At 48.9% G+C, this 15,554-nt stretch overlaps 3 protein-coding genes across 12 annotated transcripts in view; 2 read left to right on the top strand and 1 right to left on the bottom strand.

Annotated features, from left to right (window-relative positions):
• The first annotated feature begins 22 nt into the window (after positions 1-22).
• Positions 23-4,134, top strand: LOC104660028 (mitochondrial chaperone BCS1). 8 transcript variants are annotated; one of them, XM_030915984.1, is made up of 9 exons: positions 32-107; positions 389-518; positions 1,296-1,664; positions 1,763-1,877; positions 2,113-2,307; positions 2,548-2,611; positions 3,187-3,356; positions 3,560-3,677; positions 3,825-4,134. In XM_030915984.1, exons 5-9 carry the CDS (start codon positions 2,154-2,156, stop codon positions 4,075-4,077), a joined length of 759 nt encoding a protein of 252 aa, XP_030771844.1. In that variant the 5' UTR covers positions 32-107; positions 389-518; positions 1,296-1,664; positions 1,763-1,877; positions 2,113-2,153; the 3' UTR covers positions 4,078-4,134. The 8 variants fall into 8 exon arrangements, with proteins under 8 accessions (XP_030771843.1, XP_030771844.1, XP_010358544.1 ...); XM_010360242.2 differs by having other exon boundaries at positions 1,763-1,902; XM_010360241.2 differs by having other exon boundaries at positions 389-597; positions 1,763-1,902.
• A 432-nt stretch (positions 4,135-4,566) lies between these two features.
• RNF25 (ring finger protein 25) lies at positions 4,567-12,017 on the bottom strand. 2 transcript variants are annotated; one of them, XM_010360250.2, is made up of 10 exons: positions 11,916-12,017; positions 8,901-8,975; positions 8,535-8,637; positions 8,375-8,442; positions 8,209-8,278; positions 6,848-6,919; positions 6,607-6,750; positions 5,842-5,934; positions 5,425-5,559; positions 4,567-5,221 (listed from the first exon to the last, which is right to left on the bottom strand). In XM_010360250.2, the coding sequence occupies exons 1-10, from the start codon at positions 11,954-11,956 to the stop codon at positions 4,643-4,645; spliced, it is 1,380 nt and encodes a 459-aa protein (XP_010358552.2). In that variant the 5' UTR covers positions 11,957-12,017; the 3' UTR covers positions 4,567-4,642. The 2 variants fall into 2 exon arrangements, with proteins under 2 accessions (XP_010358552.2, XP_030771841.1); XM_030915981.1 differs by lacking the exon at positions 11,916-12,017 and adding an exon at positions 9,123-10,313.
• STK36 (serine/threonine kinase 36) overlaps positions 12,012-15,554 on the top strand; it is a 31,330-nt gene continuing 27,787 nt past the window's right edge. The window contains exons 1-5 of one of the 2 annotated variants that reach the window (XM_010360248.1): positions 12,012-12,201; positions 12,730-12,902; positions 13,620-13,760; positions 13,874-13,951; positions 15,326-15,456. In XM_010360248.1, coding sequence (XP_010358550.1) covers positions 12,819-12,902; positions 13,620-13,760; positions 13,874-13,951; positions 15,326-15,456 — 434 coding nt within the window. In that variant the 5' untranslated portion in view covers positions 12,012-12,201; positions 12,730-12,818. The remainder of the gene's footprint in view (positions 12,202-12,729; positions 12,903-13,619; positions 13,761-13,873; positions 13,952-15,325; positions 15,457-15,554) is intronic. The other variant, XM_030915980.1, reaches the window with a different exon arrangement.

Here is a 15,554-nt window from a genome sequence, read left to right as displayed (position 1 = left end):
GGTGTGGCGGGAAGTCGATGAAAGGACCCGGGGCGGGGCCGAGCGCAGCTTCCCCAAAGTGCAGGCGCGGTGAAACCATCGAGACGGAGGGCCAGAGAGTCGTATCGGTGAGCAGGCTGAGAGACGGATTACCCCAAAGCATGTGGCTGGAGGCGCGAGCTGGGGTGTGGGCGAGGTTCCTGGGTGTCGCGGAGGGGCCGGAGGCGGGAGAGCTTTGTCTGTGGCCTTCCAGGCATAGGTGTTTTGGAATTCTGGATACCAATTCTGAGGCTCAGCCGAGGTCTCTGCTGTCAGCTCATCTCCCTGCATGCCAGGGGCAGGGCAAAGTGGCCGGGGTTCGGGGTTGGAGGAGAGGTGTACTAGAAACAACTTCGCGCTTATCCCTCAGGATCTTATTGTCTACAATGTGACGATCCGTGGAGAAAGTAGCAGATGGGCAGATTTTCAGCTGGGGAGAATGAGGGAGAAAAGAACGGGCATTCCGAGCCAAGAGAACTGCATGAACAAGGATTTGGGAGGTTACTTACTTGTTGAACATATTTGTTGCGTATTTGCATATTTGCTGACCAGGTAGTGTTGGGAGCTAATCCATGAAAGGTAGGTGGGCGCCGTATTGTAGAGGGCCTTGAGTACCAGGCTGAGTTTGTACCCAGTTCAGGGGTCTGTTGGGAGCCAGCCATTGAAGGTGCTGGAGCAGAGAGAGATATGGAATTGAAGCTGATGCCTATGATGAAAGATCTGGACCCTTTTGTAGCTGTTCCGTGAAGCCGGCGGTGAAGACCTTTTAAAATGCCATTTCAAGAACTATGATTTTAAAGACAGTTTAGGTGGGAGGTAATAAAGGTATAAACAGGACATTAGATATTGGGGATGTAAGGGAGAGGATATTTGAAGGACATTACTCATAACAAGGCATAGGGTTACTGACAAGTCAATGGATACGTCTCCCTTGCTGACTGCAGCCAGTGGGCCCCTTTTTATCAAAGATGGTCCCAGGGACGACAAAAATCTTGTCCATCCATTACCCTGATGTGAAGCCGGTTTATATAGCTCTTTTTGGTTTAAGGCATCTCCAGACATGGTCCTCTGGTAGGAAACAGTATGAGTAGACTAATGAAGGGCAAAATGGGATGAGGGGCCTGGAGTCTCCACCCTTGCATTCCAACACTACCCTTACCCCACAAAAGGAGGATATTGACCCACACAGTAGTGCTGACCTGTGGGCAGGGCTGGGGAGGTCCAGTTTCTAAAGTAATCTTGTGCTTTGTCCCTTTTCCACTGTTCCCCACCCCTAGGTTTTTGTAACACCACAGGGCCTGTAAGGTTTGGTGTTTCTCTTTCAAGATGCCACTTTCAGACTTTATTCTGGCCCTGAAGGACAATCCCTACTTTGGGGCTGGATTTGGGCTGGTGGGTGTGGGCACAGCCCTGGCCCTGGCCCGGAAGGGTGCCCAACTGGGCCTGGTGGCATTCCGGCGCCATTACATGATCACACTGGAAGTCCCTGCTCGAGACAGGAGCTATGCCTGGTTGCTTAGCTGGCTCACCCGGCACAGTACCCGTACTCAGCACCTCAGTGTCGAGACTTCGTACCTTCAGCATGAGAGCGGCCGCATTTCCACTAAGTTTGAATTTGTCCCCAGCCCCGGAAACCACTTTATCTGGTAAGGTTGGGAGCTAGGGAGGGCTGTGCGACTAGAAAAGAATGATGGAAGCTGGGTTTGACCTATTCACTCACTCTGTTTTGATCGTTCTTACTCAGGTATCGAGGGAAATGGATCCGGGTAGAACGAAGTCGAGAGATGCAGATGATAGACTTGCAGACGGGAACTCCTTGGGAATCTGTCACCTTCACGGCCCTGGGCACTGACCGAAAGGTTTTCTTCAACATCCTGGAGGAAGGTGTGGGATGGCACAGGCAGGCTTTCTAGGGACATTGCAGGGATGGGGACATTTGACATCAGATGAGCAGTTTGGAGAGGTGGAATAAGCAGGCTGTGGTGAGCTCATGGGAACAGGGGGCCAGAAGGAAGCTGTTTGGCTCAGCTCCACCTAATTGAAGAATCAGCCATGGTGAAGAGAATTACTGGCTTTATCTCTTCTCCTTCCCAGCTCGAGAGCTAGCCTTGCAGCAGGAGGAAGGGAAGACTGTGATGTACACAGCTGTGGGCTCTGAATGGCGTCCCTTTGGCTATCCACGCCGCCGGCGACCACTGAATTCTGTGGTTCTACAACAGGGTCTGGCTGACCGAATTGTCAGAGACGTCCAGGAATTCATCGATAACCCCAAGTGGTACACTGACAGAGGTGAGAAGCAGCTGGGGTCTTGGCTGTGCTGTTTTTGACATTTTTAGAGGGGACAGGTTGGTCTTTGGCCAGATGGGTGATATAAAGCTGTAGTCCAATTCCCAGAGATTAAGAGGAATGAAAAGTTGTGTATGAGAATGATTTACTTCTGTACCAAGATTATCAGGCTTCCAAGGGGCAGGGCTGGGAATGAACGTGGATATCTGGGGCAAGACATGATCATCCTGGCTCTATCCCTAGGCATTCCCTACAGACGTGGCTACCTGCTTTATGGGCCCCCTGGTTGCGGAAAGAGCAGTTTTATGTGAGTATTCAAAATTTCTCAGCCGGGCGCGGTGGCTCAAGCCTGTAATCCCAGCACTTTGGGAGGCCGAGACGGGTGGATCACGAGGTCAGGAGATCGAGACCATCCTGGCTAACACGGTGAAACCCCGTCTCTACTAAAAAATACAAAAAAAAAAACTAGCCGGGCGAGATGGTGGGCGCCTGTAGTCCCAGCTACTCGGGAGGCTGAGGCAGGAGAATGGCGTGAACCCGGGAGGCGGAGCTTGTAGTGAGCTGAGATCCGGCCACTGCACTCCAGCCCGGGCGACAGAGCCAGACTCCGTCTCAAAAAAAAAAAAAAAAAAAAAAAAAAATTCTCTTAACTTGGCAAAATGAAGCCTTTTTGGAAACACTGGGCTGATGGGGTTGGAAAGGGAAATGAATCTGGGGACTGGGGACCGGGGACCAGGATAAACATGAAACGTGTGGAACATTAGGGTGTGAGGTAGAAATCAGGCCTCTGAGACACATGTCCCCAGACTGTGAGGAGAGTAGCTGGGCCTGAGGAAGCATTTCCAGGTTGCCTGCTACTTCCTGCCATCCCATCCTCCATAGCACAGCCCTGGCTGGGGAACTGCAGCACAGCATCTGCCTGCTGAGCCTCACGGACTCCAGCCTCTCTGATGACCGGCTCAACCACCTGCTGAGCGTGGCCCCGCAGCAGAGCCTGGTGCTCCTGGAGGATGTGGATGCTGCTTTTCTCAGTCGAGACTTGGCTGTGGAGAGTAAGTGAGGGGTTCTGGAGGAAGGGGAGTGGGTAACTGTGGAACAGGGGAAGAAAATAGAAATCTAGAGGGCTGGTGGCAGATGCCTGGGTTAGTGACAAGAGCCCATGAGATGCATGGATAAGTAGGGGAACATAGTGGGGCATGCTGATTTTATGCTGGGCTATGACTACTCATGCTTCCTTATCTTTGCCTTCCTCCAGACCCAGTAAAGTACCAAGGCCTAGGTCGCCTCACCTTCAGTGGACTGCTCAATGCCTTGGATGGTGTGGCTTCCACTGAGGCCCGCATTGTGTTCATGACCACCAACCACGTTGACAGGTAGGAAGGAGCCAAGCATCCTGAGACTGAGGCAAGAGCCCACCCACTCCCCTAGTGCCTTGGGAGGAACAGGAGGTCGAGGAGCCATCTCTGTTGGGTACTAGTGTGACCACTGCCTGTGACTCTGCTTTCCCTATCTTCTCTCAGGCTGGACCCCGCCCTGATACGCCCGGGGCGAGTGGACCTGAAGGAGTATGTGGGCTACTGCTCACACTGGCAGCTGACCCAGATGTTCCAGAGGTTCTATCCAGGGCAGGCACCTTCCTTAGCTGAGGACTTTGCAGAACGTGTCCTTCAAGCTACAACCCAGATCAGTCCTGCCCAGGTGCAGGGCTACTTCATGCTGTATAAAAATGACCCTGTAGGGGCAATTCACAATGCTGAGTCTCTGAGGAGGTGATCAGGCTGGGCTCAGCTCAGCTCTCCTCCTCTAGTTCAATAAACATCTGCCACACTACTCTGCTCTCTCATCTCCCTTCATCACTGGATTGGTACTTGAGTAAGACAGGGGCTGCAATCACAGGTGCTTACAGGGATCAGCCAGGCAACCAAACACACAAATGATGGGGCACAGCCTAAGATAAAGAGATGAGACACAAAACAGGAAACTAAATTCCTCTACCTAAAGGCATTCTACGTACATAAATAATGGACAGGCGTGGATGTGTACACAATGGGTTGTTAATGGTGGGTCCTAAGGACTCTGCTTACATGCTGACATCCCACTAGTTTTCCCTGAAACCCACTATACTAGCTGCTGAGATGTCAGACCCTCTACCCAGCTCTTTGGAGAACAGACTTCAGAGTGAAGTTGGGGACTGCTCTGCCACACCCCAATCTTACTAGGAATTGAGAAAAAGAGCCATTCCTCACAGGCTAGGCGCTGCTGAGCAAAGAAAGCCAAACAAGGCCAAATATCTTTATTGCCCCCCTCCCGTCCCCAATTCCGTCCCCCACAAGTCCTGCTAGGAACCATCCTCAGATTCCAGGCCCAGGGGCTCCCTCCGAGTACCAGGCCGGTATGCTCCCTGGCCCCGAGGCAGGCGGGAGTAGGAAGAACCCGGTGTCCGGCCTTTAGAGCGCTCCCAGCGAACACAGTCCCGAGTCCTGTGGGGTGGGGGGCCCTGCCAGCTGCCAGGCCCCTTCTCCTGTGGAGGACCTTCAACTCCTTGGCTATGGGGTTCTGGCTTTAGGTCCGTGGGCTCCTTGAGGGGCCCCTCAGGAGGTGGCAGTTCCTGGGTGTCACGGGTACCTTTAGGGGCGTGGCACTCCCCTCCCTTCGGGTGCCTCCGTTCGGGCTGTCGCCAGGGACCTCGACTGGGCTTGGGGGGATCTAGCATAGCTTTCTGGGTTTCGCCCAACCTTTGCTGATTTGACCCAGCCCCTGGAATCTTCTCACACATGTACTGGGTTGCCACAGGCAGAGGAGTTGGCAAGGTGGACTGGACAGCTGATGAGGTGGACAGTTCTGCTACAAGGGTGCTGGGTGGTTGGGATCCTTTGGAGACATCTACAGCTGACTCAGGTTCCGCAGGGGTAGGAGGCTAGAAAGAAGTGACAAGATGCAGTGAGGGAGATGCAGCTCCTCGAGGCAGGGAACTACAGGCCCCTCTCCTACTATCTGGGCTGACCATGATCAGCCTATCATCTCCGTGGTTAGAACAAAGCTCACTCTGGGGCCATGGCCAATTGGGGTTTGTAGGAAGGTTGGTGGCATTACGGGACGACTGGGAAACCCTTCCCTCACCTGCTGAAGGCTGATGAAGTATCGGTTTCGCTCAGCCTCAAGGTCAATGATTCCCCCCCGTTCCTGCTGCCTCTGGTAGAGCCGCTTGCGTTCTTCTTGCTGGCGCAAGCTCTCTGCACTGGGCTGGTACAGCTCCTGGAAGGAAGAATGGCAGAGAGGAAATAATGAACAGCAGAAGGCAGACTCAAATCCCTACTCCTCCGAGGCTGCCTCAGGAGATCTGCACTGGTTTTGCCCTTCAGGTCTGGGCTCCCAGAGTCTTAGGCTCCCACCAGTGGGGAATGTGGCTTTGCAGAGAGGTCCTAAGGCAGTTCAAGCCCAATTTCAGAGATCCCATTTGATACAGACAAGATGCCATTCCTTACTCTTTAGAAAATGCCATTACTCCTGGCTCAGACCGGAAGAAAGACCCCTTACCATGGGCTGTTGGGGTTCAGGGGCTGCTTTCAGCGAGGCAAGATCATAAACGAGGGGCTCTCTGCACACTGGACACTGCACACCGACTTCCTTCTAAAAAAGAGGAAAAATCATATGCCTGTGTCACAGCCCAGGATGCTCCCTGGTGCTGACCCATCAGCCAACCTAATCTGCAGAGGGCTGGGACTAAAGGGCACAGACCACCAGTTCAGCAGTGAGTTGGGACAGAGCACGGGTTGTCTAACTAGAGATCTGGGAACCGCCTGAAACTGCATGCAATATGTAAGGTGTATAGAAGGATACCCTGGCCAGGCATGGTGGCTCGCGCCTGTAATTCCAGCACTTTGGGAGGCCACAGCGGGCAGATCACTTGAGGTCATGAGTTTGAGACCAGACTGTCCAACATGGTGAGACCCCATCTCTACTGAAAATACAAAAATTAGCTGGGCATGGTGGCTCATGCCTATAATCCCAGCTACTCGGGAGGCTGAGGCAGGAGGATTGCTTGAACCCAGGAGGCGGAGGTTGCAGTGAGCTGAGATTGCACTACTGCCCTCCAGCCTGGGTGGCAGAGTGACACCCCATCTCAAAAAAAAAAAAAAAAAAAAAAGATGCCCTTTTTTTTGGACAGAGGTAAGAGTTCATTAATCTCAAGGTTATCTAGGTTATCTATGACCCTAAAAAGGTGAAGAGCCACTGGAGTGGAGGGATTGAAAGGCTGTGCCTAAGGGTGTCAGATGAGCGTGCAGGTCTGGTGAGGTCTACCTGTTTGGTTGCAGCATGCTGCCGTTCCTGTTCCTGCTCCTGTCCTTGTGCCTTCAGCTCTTGCTCCATGTGCTGGATGTACCGAGCAAGGCAGTGGCAGTGGAAGTAGTGGTAACAGGGTGTTTTGGTAAAGGCCTCCTTCTCCTAGAGGGAAGGCAGATGTAGGGCACTAAGTCAGAGCTCTCTCACAGCCCTCATCTTGGTCCCAAGCAGCATGCCAGGTCCCAAGAGAGAAACCCACCTGGAAACCATAGAGGCAGATGACACATTGGCCATGAGGGATGTTGTTATCTGTGAGAATTTCCTTCCCTTTCTGGGGAGAGAAGACACTGATTAAACAGGGGGTTAGGGGGAAGAATGGTGAGCAAGGCCTGTCTACTACTCCTAGGAGTGACTGGCTGGACTTGGCTCCTACCAGGCCAGTTTGTTACCTTGTGTTTATGCAATTCTGTCTTGGTGATGCTCCCTCTGCTGGGAATCAATCCTTCTCCACGTCTCCACCCCTCCCCCAAAATTTGATCTTCCTGGTTTCAAAATTCAACCTAATTGTTTTTCCTTTCATTAAGTCACTTTTAATATATCTTGGAGATGAAAATAATACACCTTGAGAGAAAAAAATGTTCAATTAAAACTCATCTTCTGGGAGGCCTTTCTTGATTAGCCCCCTTTGATATCATTTCCCCATGGGGCAATGAGTTTGTTCTAAGTTAGCTTTCAGAAAGCATGTCAAGGCACGGACAACCCGAATGGACAGAAAATTCACAAGGCATTGAGTTGGGCTGTGAACTATACATCTGAATTGTTATTTGAATAGCTAATAGTGTACTCTGGAATTCCACAAAGTCCAAGGCTGCATTGTGGAGGCCTGACCTAGGACTGCTACAGTGGCCTATCAAACCCATTCTCTTTGACTCTCGGCCACCCACCTTCATTCTATTCTGAACATTTTTCTTAAAAATTTAAACTAGGAGAGGCTGGGCGTGGTGGCTCACGCCTATAATCCCAGCACTTTGGGTGGCCAAGGCAGGTGGATTACCTGAAGTCAGGAGTTCAAGACCAGCCTGGCCAACAAGGAGAAACCCCATCTCTACTAAAAATACAAAATTAGCTGGGTGTGGTGGTGCACGCCTGTAATCCTAGCTATTTGGGAGGCTGAGGCAGGAGAATCACTTGAACCTGGGAGGCGGAGGTTGCAGTGAACTGAGATCACACCACTGCACTCCAGCCTGGGTGACAGACTAAGACTGTCTCAAAAATAAATAAATAAATAAATAAATAAATAAATAAATAAATAAAATAAAAATAAAAAATAAACAAACGAGAGGAAAATAAGACTGTACTTAATTTTATATTTTTAATCTCAAACAACACAAGTTTTCCGTGTATATTGGAGCTCCAGGTGTTGCTTCATGTGGGTTGTTTCATTAAGCAGTGTCTTTTGGGAAGTTTCTCAAATAGAAGAGTCATTTCTCTGGATTAATTTAGGCCTTACCTAATGATTCCAGATCTATTTAAGATTCTAGGCCCATGGTTTCCCTTTTACAGCTAGAAACTGCTCTAGCTCGAAGGAAAGAACATATCCCAGACTAGCGCACCTCTTACCTCAATGAGTTCATAGAGCATGGCAGCGCCCAGCCCAGCCTTGGCCACATGGCCCAGCGCTTGTAAGATCCTGGAGGAAGAGGGCAAACCAAATATTAGGCCTGCCCATTTCCGTCACTGGGCAAAGCTGTAGCTGAGCTTTCCCTGTTTGACAGGTTTAACTTACGTGTGGATCTGTTCATCTGAAAGTCCTCGGGGATTTCGGATAGAGATCTGTGGCACCTCGTGGGGATACTAGTGGGGGCAAATAACAAGTTACTGCTGAAGTGATCCATCCCAGGGACTCTCCCCTTCCTCCCTTTGCTGCCACAGAGTAGGGGCTTCACCTCTTCTGGGACCTGAAGCACCAGAGTGAAGCAGACATACTGTGAATCCTGGTCCTCTGCAGTGGCAGGATGCAAAGTGATGTAGATCTCCCACGGTGAAGTTCTGCAGGTGGATCAAGTAGAAACGCAGATGTGACTGGGTAAGGACTTGGGGGCTGGGGAGGATGGGGTTGAGACAGTAAAGTGGGCAAAGAAAGTACACATTGGACTCTTTCTTTTGGGGTAGGATTAAAGAAATAGCTTTTATCTACACAAGAGAAATATTATCTCTGAATCAAGGCTCACACTGTCTTAAGACCCAGATTCGGCATAGAACCTCTCCTCATTACTAAGGGGAGTCCTGCCCACCGCTGGTTGAATACATACCTGCCATTTCCTTTAATCACCTGTAGTTCATCCAGATAGATGGACTCCAACACTTCAACTTCAGAGGGAAGGACCCTAGAGAGACAGGAGTAGACTGACTCACCATTACAACTCTCCCTGTGGAAGCCTGCTAAGGCGAATAAAGGCGGGCTTTGTAGAAAAATGGCAATCTACCAGAATGTATTTTTCTGATAAACTCCTTAAAAACAAGGAAAATGTTACCTTAAGTTTTCAACTGGCCAAATAGGAGACACGAAAATCAGAATTTTAAGCATTGTTTCTGCCAAGAGATGAAGAAGTAGATTCCAGAAAAGTAAAATGACTAACCAAGGCTTAACATAGGTAGAACTGGGCCCAGAGTCAGGTTTCCTGACTCCCTGTTTAAGTTTTATTCCCCTCAGTGGCTGACTTTCTGGTCTAGAGGTATGGCACCGATTCACTAGCATTAACGTTACCAATATTACTCCAGCCTTTCCCTACATCACTGTCCAGTGTGGATCCCAGTGCCTTGGCTACTGTCTACATACACTTTTAACACCAGTCACCCTAAGCCTTAAAGGAGATAGCAACCTCAACACAACAGGTCTAGGGTGGTGTAAAGGCTGTGTTGTAATGGAAGAGCCAGCAGCCTCGGTGTTAGTAACAGGTACCAATCACTTACAAGCTATGTGATCTGAGAAGTGACCTCTCTGTAAGCTTAAGTTATCCTGTCTATCACATATAGATGATAACACCTACTCTCTAGGGTTATTATGAGGATAAAAGGTGATTTGTTCATATAAAGTACCTAATAGTATCTGGGCTATAGTAGCTAGTCTACATCCTCTTTTTCTTCCTGTCTGTATATAACCTTCTCTCTTAGAAGGAAGAGGGAAGGAGGGAGGTAGTAGAGTACTTTGGATGTATTTATGATCCTGGCTGTCTGGTTGATCTAGATCAGCCTGTTGAGGTTAGCATCCATGTTCCCATGTAAATCAGAGGACACACATGCTTAAGCATAGAAACAGTAGTTGTATTGAAATTGAAGCTGAGTGATCAGTTTGTGTCTACAGCTCTACCAGGTGATACATGGAAAAATGCATACTTTGCTTTCTCATACTGCTCTCTCTTCATTCTAAGAGTAAGGCTGCTCCAGCACGACTTATGTCAGTTGTTGTTAAGTCTTAGGCAGAAACTTCAAAATATAAAATGTAAAGCTTTACACCTCACAGATAACAGTGTAGTTTTGGCTGACATGGAATGGGAGTCTCACAGCACTACAGGCTGCTGCACTCACTGTTGTTCTCTCCATGGCTCAAGGTGTCTCCCCTGAATCTTAAAAGTTCCCCTGAACAGGTCAACTATAAGTTATCCCAGCACTTTGGGAGGCTGAGGTGGGAGGATCACTTGAGGCCAGGAGTGCAAGACCAGCCTGGGCAACAAAGCGAGACACTATCTCTACAGAAAATAAAAAATTAGCTGGACACAGTGGTCCCAGCTACTTGGGAGGCTGAGGCAGAAGAATTGCTGGAGCCCAGGAGGTCGAGGCTGTAGTGAGCCATGATCTTGCCACTGTACTTCAGCCTGGGTGACAAAGTAAGACGCTGTCTCTTAAAAAAAGGAAAGAAAAAGTTTCCCTGAACACTTTGAAAACCAGTAGTCTAGATAGTCTTTAAAAAGGCCAGTACTAGCAGGGCTCCCTGAACCAATGTAACACTGAGGTGTAGCCTCAGTCAAGTGGCCCTTCAATTCTTTGCCTACCCTAGTTATGTGGGTCCTGGATGGGATGCTGGTAAGGTGGTGACAACAAAATGGGGGAGGGGGGACTCTAGAATGTCCTAGTACAAAGAATCTAAGGTGTGGAGTCAGATAGATGTGGATTTCTAGTCGCAATTTTCTACCTTTTGGCAAATCACTTTACTTCTTTGGGGCTCATTTAATCTTCCCAGGTGCCTGCACCTCAGTTATTAATGAAAAGGAGGCCGGGTGTGGTGGCTCACACCTGTAATTCCAGCACCTTGGGAGGCTGAGGTGGAAGGATCACTTGAACCCAAGGGTTCAAGACCAGCCTGGCCAACATGGCAAAACTCTGTCTCTACAAAAAATACAAAATTAGCTGGGCTTGGTGGCACACACCTGTAGCCTCAGCTACTTGGAAGGCTGAGGCAGGAGGATCACCTGAGCCTGGGGAGGTTGAGGCTGCAGTAAGCCATAATCGCACCACCGCACTCCAGCGTGGGTGACAGTGAGACTCTGTCTCAAAAAACAAAACAAAACAAAACAAAACAAAACAAAACAAAAAAACAGACTTAAGTACATTACAAATCCATCATGATCCTCAACTATTCTGAGGTAAATACCACATCCACTTTTTTTTTACAGCTGAGGACACTGACTCACGGAAGCTAGATGGCCTGGTCAGCATCACACAGCTGATAAAATGCGGAGTTAACCCACATTGATCCTACTTCCAAATCCCAGAGTCCTTCCATGTTCTAGTCTTTAGTTAAGAATGCTTGAGAGAGGGACTAGAGGGACTTTATGTGAGGTGTAAAGCTTTATTCAGACAATAGTCCTCACTAGTGCTGTGTGGGAGAGAGAAGGTCGAGGAAAGCGTCGGCGGAAAAACGCTGATCCAAGGAGAAAGAGGGACCGAACTGGAGGGCACTAGTTCTGAGAAGCGAAAGGGAGATGGGGAGGTCTGACGGGCAGGCATCCCCCAAAGCCCCTGAGAAAATTCATTTGAGGAGCAGAGAAAGGGATGGCGTGAAGCTGGAGGAAAGGGGATCGAACCGGATAAGGCGAGGCCTGAACTGGTCTAGCGGGCGCAGACCCGGTCTCTTCTCACTCAGATCAGCGCCCCTCCACCCTCCCGTTCCCCAGTCTAGAAGATCTCCCAGAGGAGATGTCAGCATCTCTGCCATTCCTCATCCTTCGCTCCACCCCACACGCCCGCCGTACGGACGGTCTGCGACAGCCGCTAGGCCTCTGGACTAGATCCAGACTGTCAGCCAAAGCCCATGCCCCCGAAGTTACCAGTCCTCCTCCCCTGCAGCTGCAGACGCAGACGCCGCCATGTCTTCACCGGCCCGCAGCCGGAACCGGAAATGCCCTTAGGGAAGTCGGAGGCGGAAAACTAAGAGGGGTGGGCAGCTAGCGTCGTTTCTAAGCAACCGCAGACTCCGGGTCCTTAGCCGGGCCTGATGGCCCAGAGGTAGTTCGGATGTGTCCTAGGAAGTTCCCATGTGTGGTCCGCCGTCCCTCCCACACCTCTGAGCGCCTTTGTCCTCTGAACTTCTCACCAGTTCTAGCGAGTAAAATTGTAAGAAAGGGAGCCGAAAGAGACTGGCGGGAGAGGCGGGTGGAAAAGAATTGTAAGTCAGGCAACGTATGCAGGCAGCCAGAAGAGATATGGGGCTAAAGGCCAGGGAATCCGTCCCTGGGCCTGAGAAGCTTGGATCTCCTAGGCTGGGGGTGAGAGAGGGACCCTGGCTTGCGAAGCGCATGGGCCAGGGGGTCTGAGAGCAGGTGCTGAGGAATCTGGGAGTGGCAGGAACTTGGGGGAGACTCGAAGGAGCAGGGTTGGGTGGGCGATGCTAGGTTAAGAGAGCAGGGTCGAGTGGGCCAAGCTGGGTGAGGGAGAAGGGGGACCAGGTGTCAGGTGGGCATGGGGCCGGGTTGGGGACAGGAGGCTGAAAGTGGAGAGGAACTACAAAGAGATGCTCTGTTTGTTCCAAGACCGCATCATCTTTGCATCATTCTACCCTCCCATGTTTTTTGAGGCTTGGTCTTTGTGAAAAAGAGGAAAGGCAAGGTGGCTAATATTTTTCCTTTCCCATGCCCCAACTAGGCCTCCCAGATGTTGTGGAATTGTCCCTGGATCTATAGCTCTTCACCGTCTCTACCTTTTTCCTTCTAAGAGATTCTGAAACCTCTGTCATGGAAAAGTACCACGTGTTGGAGATGATTGGAGAAGGCTCTTTTGGGAGGGTGTACAAGGGTCGAAGAAAATACAGTGCTCAGGTATTGCACAAAGAGGGATACCTTTTGGGTGGGATTTGGTACCCCCAACTCCAGTGGAAAATGGGTCTAGAAGGGATGTATGTATACCAGTTTATATTCCTAAGGCATTGACTCTCTCATACTTCTTATGGAGTATAAGCTCTGAAGTTGGATTATTTGGGTATAAATTCCATCTCCATCGCTTTCTAACCCTAGAATTATGGACAAATTACTTAACTTCTCTATGTCTCAATTTCCTTTTCTCTAGAATGGGGATAAGAACAGCAACTGATTAATGGCGTTTGAGGATTAAGTATGTTGTCACATTAAATCAGTTAGTACAGTGCCTGGCTCTTAGTAAGCAACAAATATTATTATTAGTCTCTAGCACACCATGAAGTAAGAGGTAAACCACTTGAACTCTATTATTTTTTCCTCTTCATTTTTTTTCCTTTCCTTTCCCCTAAATCTCATCTTGACTGCTTTGGTCAAATCAGAACGCTTCTCCTGGAAGGTGAGATGTTTTGCACATGCTGTTTCCTCCTGGGATGAGGAGTGGGGAAGGCCTGGATAAGGCCAGGGTACCATGGAGAAAATGGAAGTGGGAGACTGGTAGGAATAATAAGAGTTACTCAAACACTCTAAAGTCTGACTTCTGGAGCTCTGAGATTAAGTCTGAAATTCTGGCTGTTTTCAGTAGTGTGATTGGGCATTAACTTTTCACCTTACCACTGACAGGTCGTGGCCCTGAAGTTCATCCCCAAATTGGGGCGCTCAGAGAAGGAGCTGAGGAATTTGCAACGAGAGATTGAAATAATGCGGGGTCTGCGGCATCCCAACATTGTGCATATGCTTGACAGCTTTGAAACAGACAAAGAGGTGTGCTTTGACAGTTTTGGGCCCTGTCTCCCCAAGCACAAGGGTTCCAGGAATTTCCCAACCTCAGAATACATGAATCTGGAGCCATCAGTGCCACTGCCTTCTCTCTGTAGGTGGTGGTGGTGACAGACTATGCTGAGGGAGAGCTCTTTCAGATTCTAGAAGATGATGGAAAACTTCCCGAAGACCAGGTATACTTCCTGCCTTCAACTTCCCACCACCAACCTCTCTCCAGGTTAGGAACTGGTAGAGCAAGCTAAGGACACTGAGAGTCTCCATTTCAAAGACTTCTGAGAAGAATAAAAGAGTCTAGGTATATAGAGGCAGTGTGATGTGGGAGTAAATTATATAAACATTAGAGCCAAAATATCTGAGTAGGAAGCTTGGCTCTGCACCTTCCTAGCTGGGTCTGCTTGGACAAGTTACTTTAATTTCTTTGTGCTTAGTTTCCTCATTTGTAAAATGAAGATAATAATCATGTTTGCCTGATAAGTCTATGGTGAAGAGTGATAAGTCATGTACTGTGTTTGAATAGTTGCTATTATTAACATTGTTGTTATTAGATACCTTTAGGGAAGAAGGGCCAGTGAAATGGTACCAGAAAGAGGACAGTAAGAATAAAGGTTGTGGTGAGTCAGGATTTGGCACCAGGACATAGTGGTTAGCAGTGGGATTTTGTTGCACATATCCTCCAGTCACATTTATTCTAGGGGTTTCTCTGTACGCAAGCAAGTAGGCCCCCCTTGGGATTCATTATTGCAGCATTCCCATTCCTTCTGAGCACTCACCACTATTTGTAAGTAATCTTTTTTTATTATTTTATTTTTAATTGAATTTTATTTTTTGAGACGGAGTCTCGCTTTGTTGCCCAGACTGGAGTGCAGTGGCACGATCTTGGCTCACAACAACCTCCGCCTCCTAGGTTCAAGCAATTATCATGCCTTAGCCTCCCCAGTAGCCGGGATTATGGCATGTGCCACCATGCCCAGCTAATTTTGTACTTTTAGTAGAGATGGAGTTTTACCATGCTGGCCAGGCTGGTCTCGAACTCCTGGCCTCAGGTGATCTGCCCGCCTCAGCCTCCCAAAGTGCTGGGATTAGAGGCGTGAGCCACCATGCCTAATCACCATATTTGTTTTATCTGTCTTGATTGTCTGACTACTTTTCTTGAAAAAAGGCATTTTGTTTTATTTAATAACAGGTAATGTGTATTGAATATTTACTCTGTGCCAGGCACCATTCTGAGTATTATTTTGCATGCTTTAACTCAGTCCTCACAATAATCCTCCAGGGTAGATGGTGTCAGTATATAGATTGTCACCTTAGTTTGCCCATGGTCAAGCAGATAGTAAATGAGATTCAATAAATTTTTCTTGAATGAATGAATGAGCAAATGAAAGAGGGATTAAACAAGGGGAACAATAACTAAGAAAGGAATAGTGTGAAGCTCTGCAAGAAAGGGAAGGAAGAAAAGATTAGCAGTAGTATTAGGAGAAGTTTTTGGATTTGTCAGCCAGCTGCTGCTTCTAACCTTTTTTTCTTTCTCTCACCTCTTTAACCTCTAGGTTCAGGCCATTGCTGCCCAGTTGGTATCAGCCCTGTACTATCTGCATTCCCACCGCATCCTACACCGAGATATGAAACCTCAGAACATCCTCCTTGCCAAGGGTGGTGGCATCAAGCTCTGTGACTTTGGGTAAAGATTCTGGCATCCATCTATGCTTCCAGTTCCACAGGGAATCTTTTTTTTATTTTTATTTTTAAATTTTTTTTGAAGGCGTTTCACTCTTGTTA

This window comes from Rhinopithecus roxellana, chromosome 14 (genome assembly GCF_007565055.1).
Source record: "Rhinopithecus roxellana isolate Shanxi Qingling chromosome 14, ASM756505v1, whole genome shotgun sequence".
NCBI classification, from domain to species: Eukaryota; Metazoa; Chordata; class Mammalia; order Primates; family Cercopithecidae; genus Rhinopithecus; species Rhinopithecus roxellana.
Note: the sequence above shows the minus strand (reverse complement) of the source record. Positions and strands in the feature narration are given on the sequence as shown.

Bases quoted from the DNA above. Each gene is read 5' to 3' on its own strand.
- RNF25 (XM_030915981.1), bottom strand. From the start codon at position 9,346: ATGCTAGTGAATCGGTGCCATACCTCTAGACCAGAAAGTCAGCCACTG. The intron at 8,443-8,534 runs GTGAAGCCCCTA...TGCCCCCACTAG, and splicing joins TGCTTCAGGTCCCAGAAGAG to TATCCCCACGAGGTGCCACA. The intron at 8,279-8,374 runs GTAAGTTAAACC...CTCTTCCTCCAG, and splicing joins TCAGATGAACAGATCCACAC to GATCTTACAAGCGCTGGGCC.
- LOC104660028 (XM_010360242.2), top strand. From the start codon at position 1,345: ATGCCACTTTCAGACTTTATTCTGGCCCTGAAGGACAATCCCTACTTT. The intron at 1,903-2,112 runs GTGTGGGATGGC...TCTCCTTCCCAG, and splicing joins CTTCAACATCCTGGAGGAAG to CTCGAGAGCTAGCCTTGCAG. The intron at 2,308-2,547 runs GTGAGAAGCAGC...CTCTATCCCTAG, and splicing joins CAAGTGGTACACTGACAGAG to GCATTCCCTACAGACGTGGC.